The sequence below is a fragment of the Colletotrichum fioriniae genome, assembly GCF_027942845.1.
Source record: "Colletotrichum fioriniae strain IMI 355084 chromosome Unknown scaffold_10, whole genome shotgun sequence".
In the NCBI taxonomy this organism is placed as follows: domain Eukaryota; kingdom Fungi; phylum Ascomycota; class Sordariomycetes; order Glomerellales; family Glomerellaceae; genus Colletotrichum; species Colletotrichum fioriniae.
The window spans coordinates 1,167,473-1,182,489 of record NW_027076846.1 but is presented as its reverse complement, the minus strand read 5'-3'; the positions used below and the strand labels follow the sequence as shown (position 1 = coordinate 1,182,489).

Sequence of the window (15,017 nt, the reverse complement as noted above, 5' to 3'; positions counted from 1 at the left end):
GGAAGGCACGGGGGAGGCGTTGCGACTGCGACTGCGACTCGGACACTGGACGGGCTGGCAGATGGGGGCTGGCGGCAGGGGGGTTGGTAAGGTACGTACTGTGTAGACACTTTGTAGGCGCTTCATCCGGTCGGGTTGCTGGGGCAAAGGCGACGGCGGTCACTGAGGTATCGTATGGGCCAATCAGGTTTGTAGTGTCACCACACCAAGCGCGACCTAAGGAAGGAAACGCCGCAGTCAGGTCAACACACCATCGTCCAGACTTGGAGCAAGAGACGCTGACTGGACGGACATGCACACAATGGCAAGCCGCAACATGGCCTTGGATCTAGACCTAAAGTGACACCTTCACGACCATCTCTGCCTCTCTTTGCCTCTGCCCTTCCCTCCTGCCATCCCACGCAGAGTGCACGGCTGATCTGGCCTGACGTCTGTTGATCTGACGAGCTACGGAGAATTCTCACTTCGCTCACTCTCATTCTCGTCCGTCCTCCGCCTCCCGCCTGGCTGTTTCCCTCTGGACAGCAATCCCCCCTCCTCCTCCCCTCCATCCTATTCAGTTCCTCTTCATTCGTTCCCTGGGGAGTCTTTTGCCGTGCCCATCTCGCTGCATTCTCGTTGCGACCGTTTTGCTTTCGTTTTCGTGCGCCCTGTTTAGTCAGTCAGATGGACCGCGAATTTTGTCTTGTGTTGCTGCAAAGAGCCGATACTGCTGCACTTTGACTGAGTTCACTCACTGCCCGCCTGTTGCCGAACCCAAACAACAATCCACGGGGACCCACCACGCAACGAACGCCTTCTTCGCTCCTACAGGCAACAATCCGCAAACTGCCCATTGAACCACCTCTACGACCTTACGAACCTCGCCGTCGTCTTTTGCAGCATTTACCGATTCAATTCGACCTTGCACTCTCGCCTTCTGCTGCACTTTAATCGTTAATCCTCAATCATCTGTCGACACAAACGCGCTTCCAGCACCCTTGCTGCTCTCAGCCTCAGGCTCTGCGCGAACGCCCACCTCGAAATTCACGGGCGCAACTTTTTGCGCCTGCACAAAATCCTATACCCAAGCTCGACAGAGCCCGAACAACGCTTCCCGACCAAAGCTGCACGTTCAGTGCATCGGGACGCTACCGAGGACCGCGATTGCTAGCCTTCGAATTCAACAGTTGCTGCACCACCCACGAGATCCCATGGCCATAAACTGCCGTTGACGTTAACCCTCCTCCACCGAACCGTCCACCTCTTTTCCACCACCCACCGAGAATGGCGCCCACGAGTGCCGCCATAACAGGGCTGCTGCGGCAGGTAGTTTACTACCATGTCGATAACAATGCCTACGAGAACGCCCTCTTTTTCGCCGAGAGGCTAAGCGCCCAAGATCCCAAGTCGAGCGAGTCTGGACATCTCCTGGCTCTATGCCACCTCCGTCTCGGTGACCATCGAACTGCCTTCGAAGTCAGCAGGCCATCAGCTTCCCGTGGAACGAATCTGGGCGCTGCCTGGGTATTTGCGCACGCATGCGTCAAAATGGAACGATACAAAGACGGCATCAATGCCCTAGAAAAAGCACGGGAGAAATGGATCGGCAAGACGAACATGGGCAAGCACACCACCTCGACTCGCTCGCTCTATCCAGACGAGGCTGCGGTCCTGTGTCTGTTGGGCAAGCTGTACCGGGCGTACGATGACAAGCGAAGGGCAATCGAGTGTTTCGAGACTGCAGTGAGAGTCAACCCTTTCATGTGGGATGCCTTCCAGGCACTCAGCGATATGGGCGTGAAGTTGCGCGTACCGAATATTTTTCAGGTCACCGATCCTCTCGTTCATTGTTTTGAACAGGAGCAGGGAGTGTTACCCCAGGAGCCAAAAGAGAGTTCGGCAAACTCCTTCGAGCCCAAACGGCCTCCTATTCGATCAACGGCGGACTCATCCGACCCATTCAACCTCCATCGATCCTCTACCTATCAGGATATGCCTTACAGTGCCAATCTCTTCTCCGCGGAAGCAGAGGAGAATGATTTCATGTCTAAAATCACAGCAGCAAGATCTAGACTAGCCCCACCATCCACGAGCAACGGTGAACTCGACCTAATGGAAACACCTACCGGCCCAGTGTCTATGCCGGAGGTCCCTACAATGCGTTCAGCTTTCAGCGCTGCGGAGCCACCGCAAGCGCCGCCACGGAGGACAAGAACAGCCCAGGCCGTGGATCCCAGCCTTTTCGAAGCCCCACCGAAGGTCAGTTACAAACTAGGTGCCAAAAGAAGCACCAGAAGCCAAGACAAGGATTCAGTCGAGCTGCATTCCGACACTGGAACCGGGACTCTGCGGTCGACCATGGCACCCACGGAGCGGAAGAGGACGGTTTCAGGCCACCCGGTATCTAGGCAACACACGGAAGAAGCCAACGCACCTGCACAACGGAGAAGTGCCAGGCTTAACATGTTTAACAAACCCTCAATTGCTAAAGCGAATTCCGGTGCCGCTACTATCGGCGCCGCAGCGACTCGTGAGCTGAAGAAGGCTAGACCCCAGATCTCACGGATAATGCGACCTGGCTCTAGTGGCTCCAGTGTTGGCAGAGTCGTGAGCGGCAACCGCAAGCCGGTCGAGGACAGTGGCATGGATGTCGATCACGCCGAGACCACTCGTGTGAGGGAGCCGCACGCGGTGCAGCATGCAGCACCGAAAGCTGCCTCACACGAACTCGACAACGTCAGAATCGAGGAGGCTTTGAGATGGGTCATGGAGTTGCTCAAGAAATTCGCCTTTGGATATTACTCACTCAAAGCGTTCCGGTGTCAGGAGGCGCTGCAATTCTATGCTTCCATACCCAGGAGTCAGCAAGATACACCTTGGGTGTTGGCGCAAATGGGCCGAGCACATCACGAACAGGGGTCGTACAAGGACGCTGAGAAGTACTTCAGAAAGTTGCGAGTGGTGGCGCCGACGCGGATGGACGACATGGAAATCTACTCGACGATTCTTTGGCATCTCAAGCGGGAGACGGACTTGTCCTTCTTGGCTCACGAGCTGGTGGATGCCGACTGGACATCTCCACAAGCCTGGTGCGCTCTCGGCAATGCTTGGTCGCTGGCAAGGGAGCATGAAATGGCTTTGCGCTGCTTTAAGCGAGCAACGCAGCTGAACCCCAAGTTCGCATATGCCTTTACGCTACAAGGCCATGAGCACGTCGCCAACGAAGAGTACGAAAAGGCTCTCAGCGCCTTCCGCAAGGCTGTCACGGCGGACCGACGCCACTACAACGCGTACTACGGCATTGGTCAGGTCTTTGAGAAACTCGGCAACTACGAAAAGGCTTATGTTCACTTCCATACGGCATCCGATATCAACCCGACCAATGCTGTCCTCATCTGCCGTATCGGAGCAATCCTGGAAAGGCAGAAGCAAATGATAGCTGCGCTACAATTTTATACTAAAGCGACAGACCTGGCACCGCGTGCACCCATAGTACGGTACAAAAAAGCACGCGCACTGATGAGTCTGGGCAAGATAGATCTCGCGGAGAAGGAGTTGCTCATTCTGAAGGATGTGGCCCCTGATGAAGCCATGGTACACTTCCTTCTTGGCAAGCTGTACAGAAGCCTGAATGAAAAGCAAATGGCTGTGCGCGCCTTCAGCAATGCTCTTGCTTTGGATCCAAAGGTAAGGTTCCCCAGTTAGGGAAGTAAAGCAGACATTTGAGCTAACAGTCTGAGCAGGCGAGTCAGTCGATCAAGGACGCCATCGAGAGTATCGAGGATGACATGGGCATGGAAGACTCCATGATGACATAGGATGACAGGAGAAAGAAGGTCGTCTTCGACTGAGGTTGTTTTGGCCTAGCTTGGCGACGGGAGCGCAAGGGTGTCGGCGATTGTGCATGCGTTTTCTGTGATGGGTGCGAGAGTTGGCAACGAGTCCGGGTACCCACGACTTGACGAAAGCGAGTTTTGGCCAAGCTTTGAATTTGGGCATGGTATAACAGCACGATGATACGGATTCATGTTGCATGCTGCATGGCATCGGCGTTTAGGAAAGTAAGGCAGGGCTGCATATTGGCTTGCTTGGGGAGGGCTAAATGGATGACCCTCTTGTATATTAGCGCCCTATGAGGCGCCGCAGTAGTGGCCGATACGACAGATCGCTGGTCATGAAAAGTAATGCATCACCTACCTTTGATAGTCTTTACCCTGTGATGACTGACGATGGATGACGCACACAGAAAAGCGACCGAGAAAAGAAGGTGCAAATGTACCAATCATACCAGGTCCGTCAAGTGACACCAGTTCATCCACTGCCTGCCGTCGACCGACCACCTTAAGTGCGGCAGATCAACAAGGTCTAACGTAATGATCCATGTCGCATCAGATCTAGGCTTTGGAGTCTGGCCTGCTCATTACCGGGGGCGAAGTGTCGTGCCCTACAATAGTTCCGACCTTCTGGGCTGCTATATTCTTGAGAGAACGGTAATTACCCCGGATCATCAGTCGCAGATGGGACTGTTTCCTCGATCTAGCTAATATTCCACGAGGTGCCTTAGCCATGTGAGTTGGCAGAGGGGGTTGATTTACGTATGGGACTCCCCTTGCAATTGCATGAACACCCAGCGAGCGTGGAGCAATATGGAAATTCGGACCAATCAAAAATAAGTCTGATTGACCACAAGGAAAACTTGGAAGGTGAAAGCGGTCGGCAAATCGGGAGTGGCAGTGGCAGAGCGCAGGAACGAATCCATTGGTGACGCGTGACCGCGACAATAGTTGAATGTCTGGAGTCTGAAGTGGAAAGAGAGCTCGGGCCAGTCATAAGTCACCGCACTTGCCTCGACCTCTGCTTTTGGCAACCAACACCCCCCCTGCTTTCGACGGCTCTTTCTGCTTGGCCCGGTCCCCTTGGGAAGTTGGGTCTTTTCCCCCCCGGCTGGAAAAAAAGAAGCCGTGCACGTTCCACCCCCACCTAACAATGCGTGCAGCGTTCCATAACAAAAAAGCGCGCCTGTCAAAATAGCGCTTCGTTAAGCAACCATGTCAGCCAAAGAGCCCCCCGATTTCCCGGCGAAAAATAGAGGACAATTCCATACCCGTTTTTTCAGAAATAAAGAGCACTCGCCAAATCGGGACTAGCCTACTGATCCCATCAGCGCCTGCCGCACCACACAATCAGTAACCATCCCCCCGGACTTGCAGCACCGCCTTATTTATTCTTTACCCCCCTCAGCTACCTCTTCTTTCCCCCCATTCCCACTCTTCTCTTTTCCCACACCCAACGTATCCATCAACACCAACTTTCAACGTCATCAACGACACGTCTTTCACGAGACGCGCTTATTCCATCCACTTAAGCATCTACTTCAACCTCATTCACAATGACCGGACGTAAGTGGCATCTCCATTTCACCTACTCCACTCTGCTCTTTGTCGCAGTGTCGTGGCGCGTCCTGAGTGTGGCGTAACCCCGCGGTTTAATGGATGAGGATCCGTTGGTATGCGTCTCAGCTTTCAGAACGCGTCTCAACCTCATCCATCGCGGATACGCGTCTCATTCAGGTCGCATCACGTCCTCGACACTGGGTCTTTATTACTTCGTTGTCATAGTACTAACATATTCCAGGCGGCAAGGGCGGCAAGGGCCTCGGAAAGGGTGGCGCCAAGCGTCACCGCAAGATTTTGCGTGACAACATTCAGGGTATTACCAAGCCCGCTATCCGCCGTCTCGCTCGTCGTGGTGGTGTCAAGCGTATTTCTGCCAGTAAGTTGACATAACTTCCCTTGACCATGCTCATCCACAGTGGACTAACATGTTTCCCTTCTAGTGATCTACGAAGAGACTCGTGGTGTCCTCAAGTCCTTCCTCGAGGGTGTCATCCGTGACGCCGTCACCTACACTGAGCACGCCAAGCGCAAGACTGTCACCTCCCTGGACGTTGTCTACGCCCTCAAGCGCCAGGGCCGCACCCTGTACGGTTTCGGTGGTTAAGCGTATCACTTCGATGGTCGCTTTGCCTTTTGCGCGGCTCGGATGCCATGGCGCCGTGGTATCCAGGCTGCCTAAAGGCGAGCTTTCGTTGTGGATTCATTGGTCTTTTCAACGGTAATGGGGATATGGATACATCACGTTGATTTATGGCGTTTGGGAATCACGAGACTCTGGGAATGATAGTACTCTCATGGCGTCGATAGGCAGACGCAATGTCTGAAATGGAACACCAACCAATATGGTGATTTGAACACAACATACACACTGAAGCTATTCTGCCGTGATCGATTCGTGACGCGTCTTGTTTACATTTTGTAAAGTGATCCACTATAGCAATGTACATAGTCTAGGCTGCAACTCGTAAAATATGATTCGCTCGGTCTACCTCGTCCTCCCACACGGTCCCTCACAACATCTAGAGATATTTCCTACCCGCCGCCGCCACCCGTGACCTAAACACGGGACTCTTAACTTCCATATTGACCCTGTAAAACGGGCTCATGATGGCCTTGACCCAGTTCTCGTACACCTCTTGGAAGAAGTTCTTGATGGCCTCCTCGGTCGCGGGGCTGGTGGGGTTGGCGCCGATGGCCGTCGACGAGCGCGAAGACGCCGTGGTGGAGGGCGCGGACGGCTGGTGCAGGAGGAGGAACTTGACGTTGCCCGCCGTGACGAAGCAGGAGACGTAGTTGTTGAAGAACTTGTCTACGATTTTGAGGTACCTGTGTTTGGCGAGGAAAGATGTTAGCATGCTTGCGTGCCATGTAGTTATACGTGTCTCTGCCTAAGCCGTCTTGCGTTGCGAGGGCTGCGAGCGAGGGTGCGAGAGCCCAGGTGGAGGGATTGGTGTTGGGGTGTTTGGGAGTTGAGGTGGGAAATTTTTGTACATTTGTCCTTGCGCCCACTGCACTTCCTCCACGATATCCAGACTGCTGTGCAGGATGAACTGGTTCAGGTGGCGGACCTGCTCGTTGAAGCGCGACTGGCCGTCGCCGCCTTGCTTGGAGGTGCCGAATTCGTATTCGAAGAGGGGGTTGTCTTGCGTGCCGACGATGGCGAAGTAGTACGACATTATTTCGTATGTGTGAGCGCCGCACGCGCGTGCTCTCCCTCTGTCTCTGGTTTCTAGTCTTGCGCTCTATGATTACAAGAAACTCTCTATCATCGGCGCGACATGCGTGGATGGGCGTGATTGTGGGAATCTGGCTTTCGAATTGCGATCTTTGGTTCGAGGTCGGGAATACGTATGCGGCTTCACGAGGTGAGAGTATCCGGAATTAGAGCGTCGGGTTTGGTCGTAGAGTACCTAAGGTAGTGCAGTTTTCGCCCTGGATTAAGGGTTTGTCGTCGTAGGGAGCACCGGGGGTTATCTCAAGAATCGCTGGATCTTCGTATCGTGATGTTGCGCTTCCCTCTCACCGAGTTCCCGCTGCAGCAGCACACCTCACCTCCAGCAACAGCTAACAACAAGGCACCTTAGCGTAGGGCCCGCGGGGCGGGCTGGCGGGTCTGCAGGACGACAGGGGAGACTCTCTCTCCCGGGTTAGCACCATGGTCCATGGGAAATTCCGCACGAGCGCGCTGGAGCAGAGAGCCAACCAATTGAGCTCTCCCGATACGTCTCCACTTTTGACCGGCTTTCGTAGCTCCAAAATTTCCCTGGGAAAGCGACTGCATCGAACGGTTTTGTTCGTCAATTGTAGGAGAGAACCCGAAGCTCCTGAGCACCACAAGCGACGACGACTGAACCTTCGACGGACCGCGAGGTAGCACGAGATACGGCTCGTCTAGCAAAGGGATAGCCGCAATACTTGGGACATAGTCCACCCGAAGTCGAGGCGAATCGAACCCGAACAGCCGTCCTCACCACCAACAGAGGAAGCATCACGGCTCGACACGACAATCCACACTCTTCTTCTCCCATCAGTCGATATACACACACGCACACACATCCAAAATGTTCGGAGCCTTCCGCATGACCTCGCCCCTCTCGAGCGGCCTCCTCTGGAAGATCCCGTGGCGGCTCTCCAAGTTCCAGAAGCGCCGCCACCGCGAGCGCCTCCGCGCCGTCGACGACGTGATTGCGACGGTGGACGCCGCGCTGGCCAAGAAGGGCGAGACGGTGGCCGCGCTGGAACGGTGGAAGGCCGAGATGCCGACCGAGGCGGAGATGCTGCCGAGGGACAAATATACCATGTTTGATCGCAAGGAGAAGAAGTACCGCAAGGGCATTCACAGTATGTTCCCCCCTTCGTCTTTTTGAAGCAGTATCGAGTCAATTGGGGTTTGGAGCTGACTATTTCCGCGTGTTTTGCAGAACTTCCCAAGTGGACGAGAGTTTCGCAGAGATTGAACCCGCCGGGTTACTAGATCATCAGAGCCATGTCAGAGGCAATTGGGGCTGGCCAGATGGGCTGCTAGACACCCAGGACGGGCAGAATGGCTTGTTGGGAAATTACGGCCCTTGTACGAATATGTACTCTACGCAACCCGAAGCTGAGGAAGGGGAGAGGATCCAACGGACGGCTGCCGTTGCAGTGAACAGGAGCAGACGAAATAGCTTCTCTGTATATTATAGCATCTGCTTTGGGGCTCATGAGACAAAATCACAATCTGTACAGCTGCACAGGAAGAAGGTGAACGTGATATCAGTCAAACGCGCAAAGTCCTAATCACGCCCCCAAGTTCATATCCTTTCAATGTCCATGATTGTGTCATATCGAGGGTATCGATTCCCAAAAGCCTGCCTAGTAGTTGCAAAAGCGTTGTTTCCCACCACCCAAAAGCAGAGTCTCTCACTCTCTTGTTATCTTTTCCTCCACGCCTCATTTGCTTTGGAGCCGTCCTTTGTCGGACAAAGAGGAATTCCCCAGTCCCAAACATATCTGTACACACACAAACCCGACACTCATCGCGACTCCTCATACTCGCCCATCCGATCATCCCGATCCCTCTGCATCTGAATCGCCCTACCAAGCCCACCACGTCCCTCGTCAAAGTCTTCGCGGTACTCGTCGCGCACCTGTCCACCGCTCTTACCACGACCGTACTGTCTCCCCTCCTCGAAGCCCGGGTCGAGATCGGTGCGGATGACGCGCTCGTCGAGCTTGGTGCCGCCAATGTACTTCATGCAATCGAGGGCGTCCTGGTGGGTGTAGTACTCGACGAAGCAGAAGCCGCAGGGGGTCTTGTTGAAGCGATCGAGGCCCATGACGAGACGCTTGATCTCGCCGCACTTTGAAAAGAGCTCGTAGACCTGCTCCTCGGTGGTGTAGAAGGAGAGGTTGCCGACGTAGAGCGTCGTCGCGTTGGCGAGGGGGTCCTCGGGGAGGGGCTCGTTCTTGGTGGCGGCCTCATCTTCGGCGTCGCGGGCTTCGCGGGCGGCGTCGCGGTTGTCGTTTCTCCTGCGCTTGTTCTGTGAGGTTTTCAGATTAGCTGCTGCTGTTTTGAGAGTTTGCTTGTTTCCTTGCTTGAACAGTTGGAAGGACAGAAGGCTGGACGGAAGCTGTAGCTGATTCTCACCCGGTTGTGGTAGTATGCGCTCGGCCTGTCGAGGCGCTCTACTGTGTTTCTGTGCCGAACCTGCATTCTGAAGGCGTTGGGGGTTTGCGGGGGAGGACAATTGGTTCGTTGTCGGTCGTGTAAGTGGGAATTGAAGGTCGAAGGCCTAGAGAAACGGCACTTGCCTGGTTGCAGATCAAATCGAAAGGTACCAAGGTACCTCAGGCAGGTGCACCTTAAAGGGAAGTTGATGGTCTGTGCGCAGCATTCACATCACGTCGTTGCTTTAACATTACTTGGTCATTTCAATTGACAGGCTTTCTAAGAGAGAAGCTGCTCTATCCGGTCATGATTTTTGACCTTAGCTTCAATTTAAAAGCGTCAATCGCTCCAGCAGAAGTTATTTAGGCAGAAGACCAGTACATGACTTCAGCTTCTGGACCTCCACAAAGCATCCGCTGTTATGGGCTCTCAACTATCATATTCATGAAAACATTCGGTTGGTCACCATATCTCGTTTTGACAGACTCTAGGTCACCATTTTCTCATTGGCAAGTCCATATAGTTAGTTGTCTATCTCAGGCGGCGATCTAGATACCTTCCCTCAGGTATGGGTGAAGACTTACATGGTCCGTTGTCCAGTCGATCTGATTGGCGCGGCGTAGATGCAGGGCCGCAGGCAGCGCCGGGAAAGCTCAAAGTGGGTCTCGGTGTGGCTGCTACCAGCAACCGCGTTTTTTGACCAAGAGTAATTCTAGCTACGAGCTCACCTAGCAAATACCGCCGAAAAAAAGCCCACGAACGACACTCGAGCTCTATTTGATCTGCAGCACCCATCCGACCATCCGAAAGCCTGCAGAGAACCTCTGAAACATAAGTCGTTCGATTGAGAGGGACGCGATGCCCAAGGTCAAGAGCTATACGGCCCCGTGGCTGTCGCATGGCCCTGGTCACAGCTTGTTCGCGCCCTCCAGCGACGCCTCCAACAAGGCGTTGAGCGCCCCGTCGCCCTATGGATCCAAGAAGAAGAAGATCCAAGGTCCGAGGCGGACGATTGCGAGACGAGGAACCGAGGTCTTTGTCGCTGTAGGCAAGGAATTGCGATGGGGCGATTTGGCATACCTGAAGGAGAAATGGTCGACAAAGTATGCGCACCGTCGCATGGGCAGCCGTGTCAAGCGGGAGGACTCGACACAATCAATTGACGATGATGCCATTCCCTCGACGGAAGAGGCGGCTACGGCTCAGGGCTTCAGGGTAGGTTTGGTCCTCAACAGGGCGAGTGACTAGGATGCTAACAAGCCTCGCAGACTATCAAGACATCTGTCGCGGACGACATCCGGCAGCTCGTCATCTCCCCAAACTCCGATTACCTCGCGATTCTTACGGCGCATACCGTTCACATTTGCGTCGTTCCCGATTCCGCGCATCTCACGGCCGAGGACACTGGACCACTGCGACCTAAGATTTGGACACTGGGCCCTACAACTCACGTCACCTCACGATCCCCAGTTGCATCAGCTGTATGGCACCCACTTGGCGTCAAGGGCTCTTGCCTTGTCACCATAACTACTGATGCTATTGTGCGCGTCTGGGAGTTGTCACTGACCGATAGGTGGTCATTTGACTCTCCCACACTATCTATCGACTTGAAGAAGCTGGTAGATGGTACGACGCTGGACCAGGACTTCAGCGCATCCACGGCTGCTACAAATGCTAGCTTCTCGCAGTACTCCCTGGAGATGCAGGTGGCCTCTGCTTGCTTTGCTGGCCGCGGCTCAGGAGGATGGAGCCCTATGACTCTCTGGGTTGCGATGAGAGAAGGCGACGTCTACGCATTGAGCCCCTTGCTACCCCAGAAATGGGCACCGCCTCCTACTCTTATCCCATCGCTTTCGGTTTCCATCGTATCCAAGGTGGCTGCTCTGGAGGATGATCCTGCTGTATCCGAAATGGACAAGCTCCTCGCTCAGCAGCAGCTCGAGTGGATGGGTGATCTGGATTCCCAAGAGCCCCAAATCCTCGACACAGCGCCGGGCGAAGAGACGGTGGAGGTCTATACACGCCCTTCCCGGCCGGGAGTTATCCCAAGATTGCAAGGCCCGTTCGAATTCGATGCCGATCCCGAAAGCGAAGATGTCGGGGACGGCCTTCTAACGGATTTGCTCGTAATCGGGAAAAGGGTGGACACTGACGACCTGATGATGGGCGAGGATGAGGACCTCGACTTTGACGAAGGTGACCAGGAGGGTCTTTCCCTCTCAGTCATCTGCCTCCTGTCTACCACCGGTCAGGTCCGCGTATACTTGGACTTGGAGGGCGTCGAAGCACAATGGTTGCCCCCGCGAAACAAATCCAAGCTCGGACGCCTCTTGTCCGCTGCCGACCCACCTTCACTGTTGACGTTCCAGTGCATCGACACCATGGCCACAACTGAAATGAACGACGACGCATGGCCGACGTTTTCATCGGATGTCATGTCACGCTACTCTCTTTTTGTCACTTCGCACGCCGGCGTCACCTTCCTTTCTCTATCTCCCTGGGTTTTCCGCCTCGAGGGTGAGCTCTCGGGCGAATCGGAGGCGGGCTCTGACTTCCGTCTCGGCCTTCTGGTCAATGGGCAGAACTCTATTCGCGAAAGACTCTACAACCAATCTTCAAGCGATGTCAACGTGCCGCTCGCCGCATGCGCCGCCATCCGCGATCCGGATTTGGGATATTTCCTTCTCTCGGCCACCCCGTACGAACCGATTGCCTTGACGTTCGAGACGCCCGAGGACGACTTTTCGCCTGTCCGCCACGAAACGCCCTACGAAGAGAAGCCTACGACGATGGAACCGCTAGACTTTTATGAGCCCCGTCCAGCTTTCCAGCCCTCGCACGCGTTTGAGCAGCAATCCGATCTTCCCGAGCTGATCAACAGACTCCGTAGCTCACGTCACAAGACCATTCTGAACCAGGAGATCAGATTGTCTCCAGTCACGCTGCAGATTTTGACTGACGCCCATCGTGTCCTTGGTGAGGATACCTACCGGCTTGGCACAGCTGTGGCGGAGATTTTCCGCCGCTGCGCTACTCTTCAAGATGAGCTCAGGGATCAAATTAAGAAGGCGAACGAGGTCAAGGAGAAGATTGACAAGATTGCGGGCAATGACAAGGCGGGAGACGGTGAAAGTGACGACGTCCGATTCGAGAGACGCATCGCCGAGGCACAAGATCGCCAGAAACGACTCAACGAGAGGCTAGAAGGTGTCCGCAAGTATGTTGGCAAGGCAGCAACAAGAGAGCTCAGTGCCAAGGAGAGGGCATTCGTGGCAGAAGTCAAGAACATGGAGGCCAGCGTTCTAGGATCACCCTCGGAAGACAGCCCGGGAGTAAAGCAGCAGAAGCAACTAAGGAAACGTGTGGAGGACGTGCAACGGCTCAAGGACGAACTGTTGGCAGAAGTGGAACGGATTCAAAAGCAGAGTGAGGACGGCAAGGGCGGAAAGGATTCATCGTCTTCGGTTTCGGAGCTTAAGATCCCAACAGAGATCCGCAAGGCCAAGCTGCAGCAAGTCATGTCCCTCCTCTCACGGGAGACAGCTTTGGTCGAGGCTGTGACATCGCGCCTGGAGCGTCTCCAGACGCAGTGAGATGGAGTTGATGTAGACAGGGTGGGATGACAGGATACCGGGCGGCAGTTGCTTCAAGCCTCGTGCCGCTTGGTGCCCAAGAGCGATACAAGTGCGTTCACCACACTGGCTATTGATTCTTGGAGGCGCAATGGATCAATATTTGGCGAATGGTCGGATGCGACAATCGGTGCGAGGGCACGCGCAGGGCGTCAGGCGACATGAGCACAATGGAGGACCACAGACATATGTTTCGAGAATTGGGAACGCACAACCGTAGCATAATTAGAGGTTGGATCAATCATCAAAGAGACGAGACCATCTGAGTCGGGCAAAGATTGTCGTCGAGGCCGCCTTGTGCCCGTTCATCGTGTCTTGGTGGTGCCATTGGGCAAGGAAGATGCCGGGTTCTGGAGGTTTATCACATAGCCTTGAAGTTGGACGTCGTCAAAGAAAAGAAGACGTTGGTGTCACCTTGGACTAAGGTGGTTAACCTTCTTGTTTACTCAGTTGCCGTTTGTGGGTCTCGACACGACGTCCAATCAACACCTTGATCGCCCAACAGCCTCACTTAAGGAATACTTGAATATCTCGCCTATCAAACACTGAAGATCTTCCATTTGCATACTTTGTGCCCAGTGTCACGAGAACTGGTGCCCGACCGGTCTTGTGTAAGCAAAATCGTTAACAGATCACGAGAATTTAAGCTACCCTATCCAGGACTTTGGGACAGCGTCTCAAAGTATTGAAATGCTAAGTAACGAAGCCTCAACCTCACGTGGACCATTTGGCCCGTCGGGTGCGTGGGTATTTCGGATATCGTGGCTCTCAGTAGCACCCGAAGACGGTCGAGCCCGTCTCTCGTCTCATCTACCCTCGTGGGCGGCGAAGCTTGCATGCAGCAGCGAGCGTCACCTTCAAGCTTCGCCCGGAAGGAAGGAAAATAAGACATGGTTACGGTTGCTTTTCCCACGTTCCACTTTCCGCTTCGCTTTGTACGCAGCATGTGCGTCCATCAATCATGTCTACATACCCTATTATGAGATCGTACTGCCCTAGTGCCTGATCATCCCTGCCATACACATACACTGCCCTGCTTTACCTGCCAGCGACAGCTACCTTGTCGCAAGGTCCAATCGTTCGCTGCATGGGCTGGGATGAGGCGCACATTTGCAAGGGCCTACCTCGCACGTCCACTTTCAGTAACTCCCAACTTTCAGACGAAAGCCCAGAGACAACAGGCGAGGTCTCACATTGTCCTGAGGTTCGCCTATTCCGACGTCTATACACACGCACGAGCGAGGACTCCCGAATCCCAACTTTCCTTCCTTGTTTCGTTTCTTCCCTCCAGAGCTCTGTGCGATCGCCGTCGTAGGGTTGCGAGCTCACAGATGCTCAACTACCAACCAACGTTCACTCGCAGAGTCGCTGCACAGCAAAAATCCGAGCGCCAGTCATTTTGATGTCTCAGATTGATCTTGACCCGCGTTCTAGAGAAATGTCCTTCTCGCCTGGGAGGACATGCCAATCATATGGCAGTCCTGCGCAACGGCCCAACGATGACGGCAGGCAAGCATGAAGCATGTCAGTACTCGGCAACAGAGCCTAGGGCGGGCGTCTGTATCTGAGGGTACCTCTGCGCCAGGACAACGGGCTTCTCCGTTGTCGATGCGAGCTTTGAGTAGTGCAACCAGAGCAACGACAAGAAGCTTGTGAGTCGGGCCACGATGGAGAGTTGTTGCGTGTTCGGGTTTGAAGCTTGAGCGGGAGAGTCCAAAGACATTTGACTCATTGAATGGAATTCGGTCGGCATCTTCACCGGTTGCTTGCACTACTCGTGCCAGCGAGACATACCGCCAGGCAATCCGAACAGCTGGCTCTTATATACCATTTTCAGAGCCGGAAGAAGGTCGTCTAGCT

The 15,017-nt window shown here is 54.4% G+C and overlaps 6 protein-coding genes across 6 annotated transcripts; 4 read left to right on the top strand and 2 right to left on the bottom strand.

Annotated features, from left to right (window-relative positions):
* Window positions 1–1,266: 1,266 nt before the first annotated feature.
* CDC27 (anaphase-promoting complex subunit cdc27) lies at window positions 1,267–3,800 on the top strand (the record flags this gene model as incomplete). Its single annotated transcript, XM_053189997.2, has 2 exons — window positions 1,267–3,669; window positions 3,726–3,800. 2 exons carry the CDS (start codon window positions 1,267–1,269, stop codon window positions 3,798–3,800), a joined length of 2,478 nt encoding a protein of 825 aa, XP_053052419.2.
* A 1,571-nt stretch (window positions 3,801–5,371) lies between these two features.
* Window positions 5,372–5,982, top strand: HHF1_2 (Histone H4; the record flags this gene model as incomplete). The annotated part of the gene is made up of 3 exons (XM_053189996.1): window positions 5,372–5,381; window positions 5,617–5,754; window positions 5,819–5,982. The coding sequence occupies 3 exons, from the start codon at window positions 5,372–5,374 to the stop codon at window positions 5,980–5,982; spliced, it is 312 nt and encodes a 103-aa protein (XP_053052418.1).
* Window positions 5,983–6,397: 415 nt separating this feature from the next.
* On the bottom strand, window positions 6,398–7,054 carry TRS20 (TRAPP subunit; the record flags this gene model as incomplete). The annotated part of the gene is made up of 2 exons (XM_053189995.1): window positions 6,398–6,704; window positions 6,870–7,054. The coding sequence occupies 2 exons, from the start codon at window positions 7,052–7,054 to the stop codon at window positions 6,398–6,400; spliced, it is 492 nt and encodes a 163-aa protein (XP_053052417.1).
* Window positions 7,055–7,939: 885 nt separating this feature from the next.
* On the top strand, window positions 7,940–8,352 carry N0V96_008378 (mitochondrial 54S ribosomal protein mL60; the record flags this gene model as incomplete). The annotated part of the gene is made up of 2 exons (XM_053189994.1): window positions 7,940–8,219; window positions 8,300–8,352. The coding sequence occupies 2 exons, from the start codon at window positions 7,940–7,942 to the stop codon at window positions 8,350–8,352; spliced, it is 333 nt and encodes a 110-aa protein (XP_053052416.1).
* Window positions 8,353–8,890: 538 nt separating this feature from the next.
* CBC2 (nuclear cap binding complex subunit) lies at window positions 8,891–9,570 on the bottom strand (the record flags this gene model as incomplete). The annotated part of the gene is made up of 2 exons (XM_053189993.1): window positions 8,891–9,397; window positions 9,505–9,570. The coding sequence occupies 2 exons, from the start codon at window positions 9,568–9,570 to the stop codon at window positions 8,891–8,893; spliced, it is 573 nt and encodes a 190-aa protein (XP_053052415.1).
* Window positions 9,571–10,383: 813 nt separating this feature from the next.
* On the top strand, window positions 10,384–13,118 carry N0V96_008376 (uncharacterized protein; the record flags this gene model as incomplete). The annotated part of the gene is made up of 2 exons (XM_053189992.1): window positions 10,384–10,740; window positions 10,794–13,118. 2 exons carry the CDS (start codon window positions 10,384–10,386, stop codon window positions 13,116–13,118), a joined length of 2,682 nt encoding a protein of 893 aa, XP_053052414.1.
* Window positions 13,119–15,017: the final 1,899 nt, after the last annotated feature.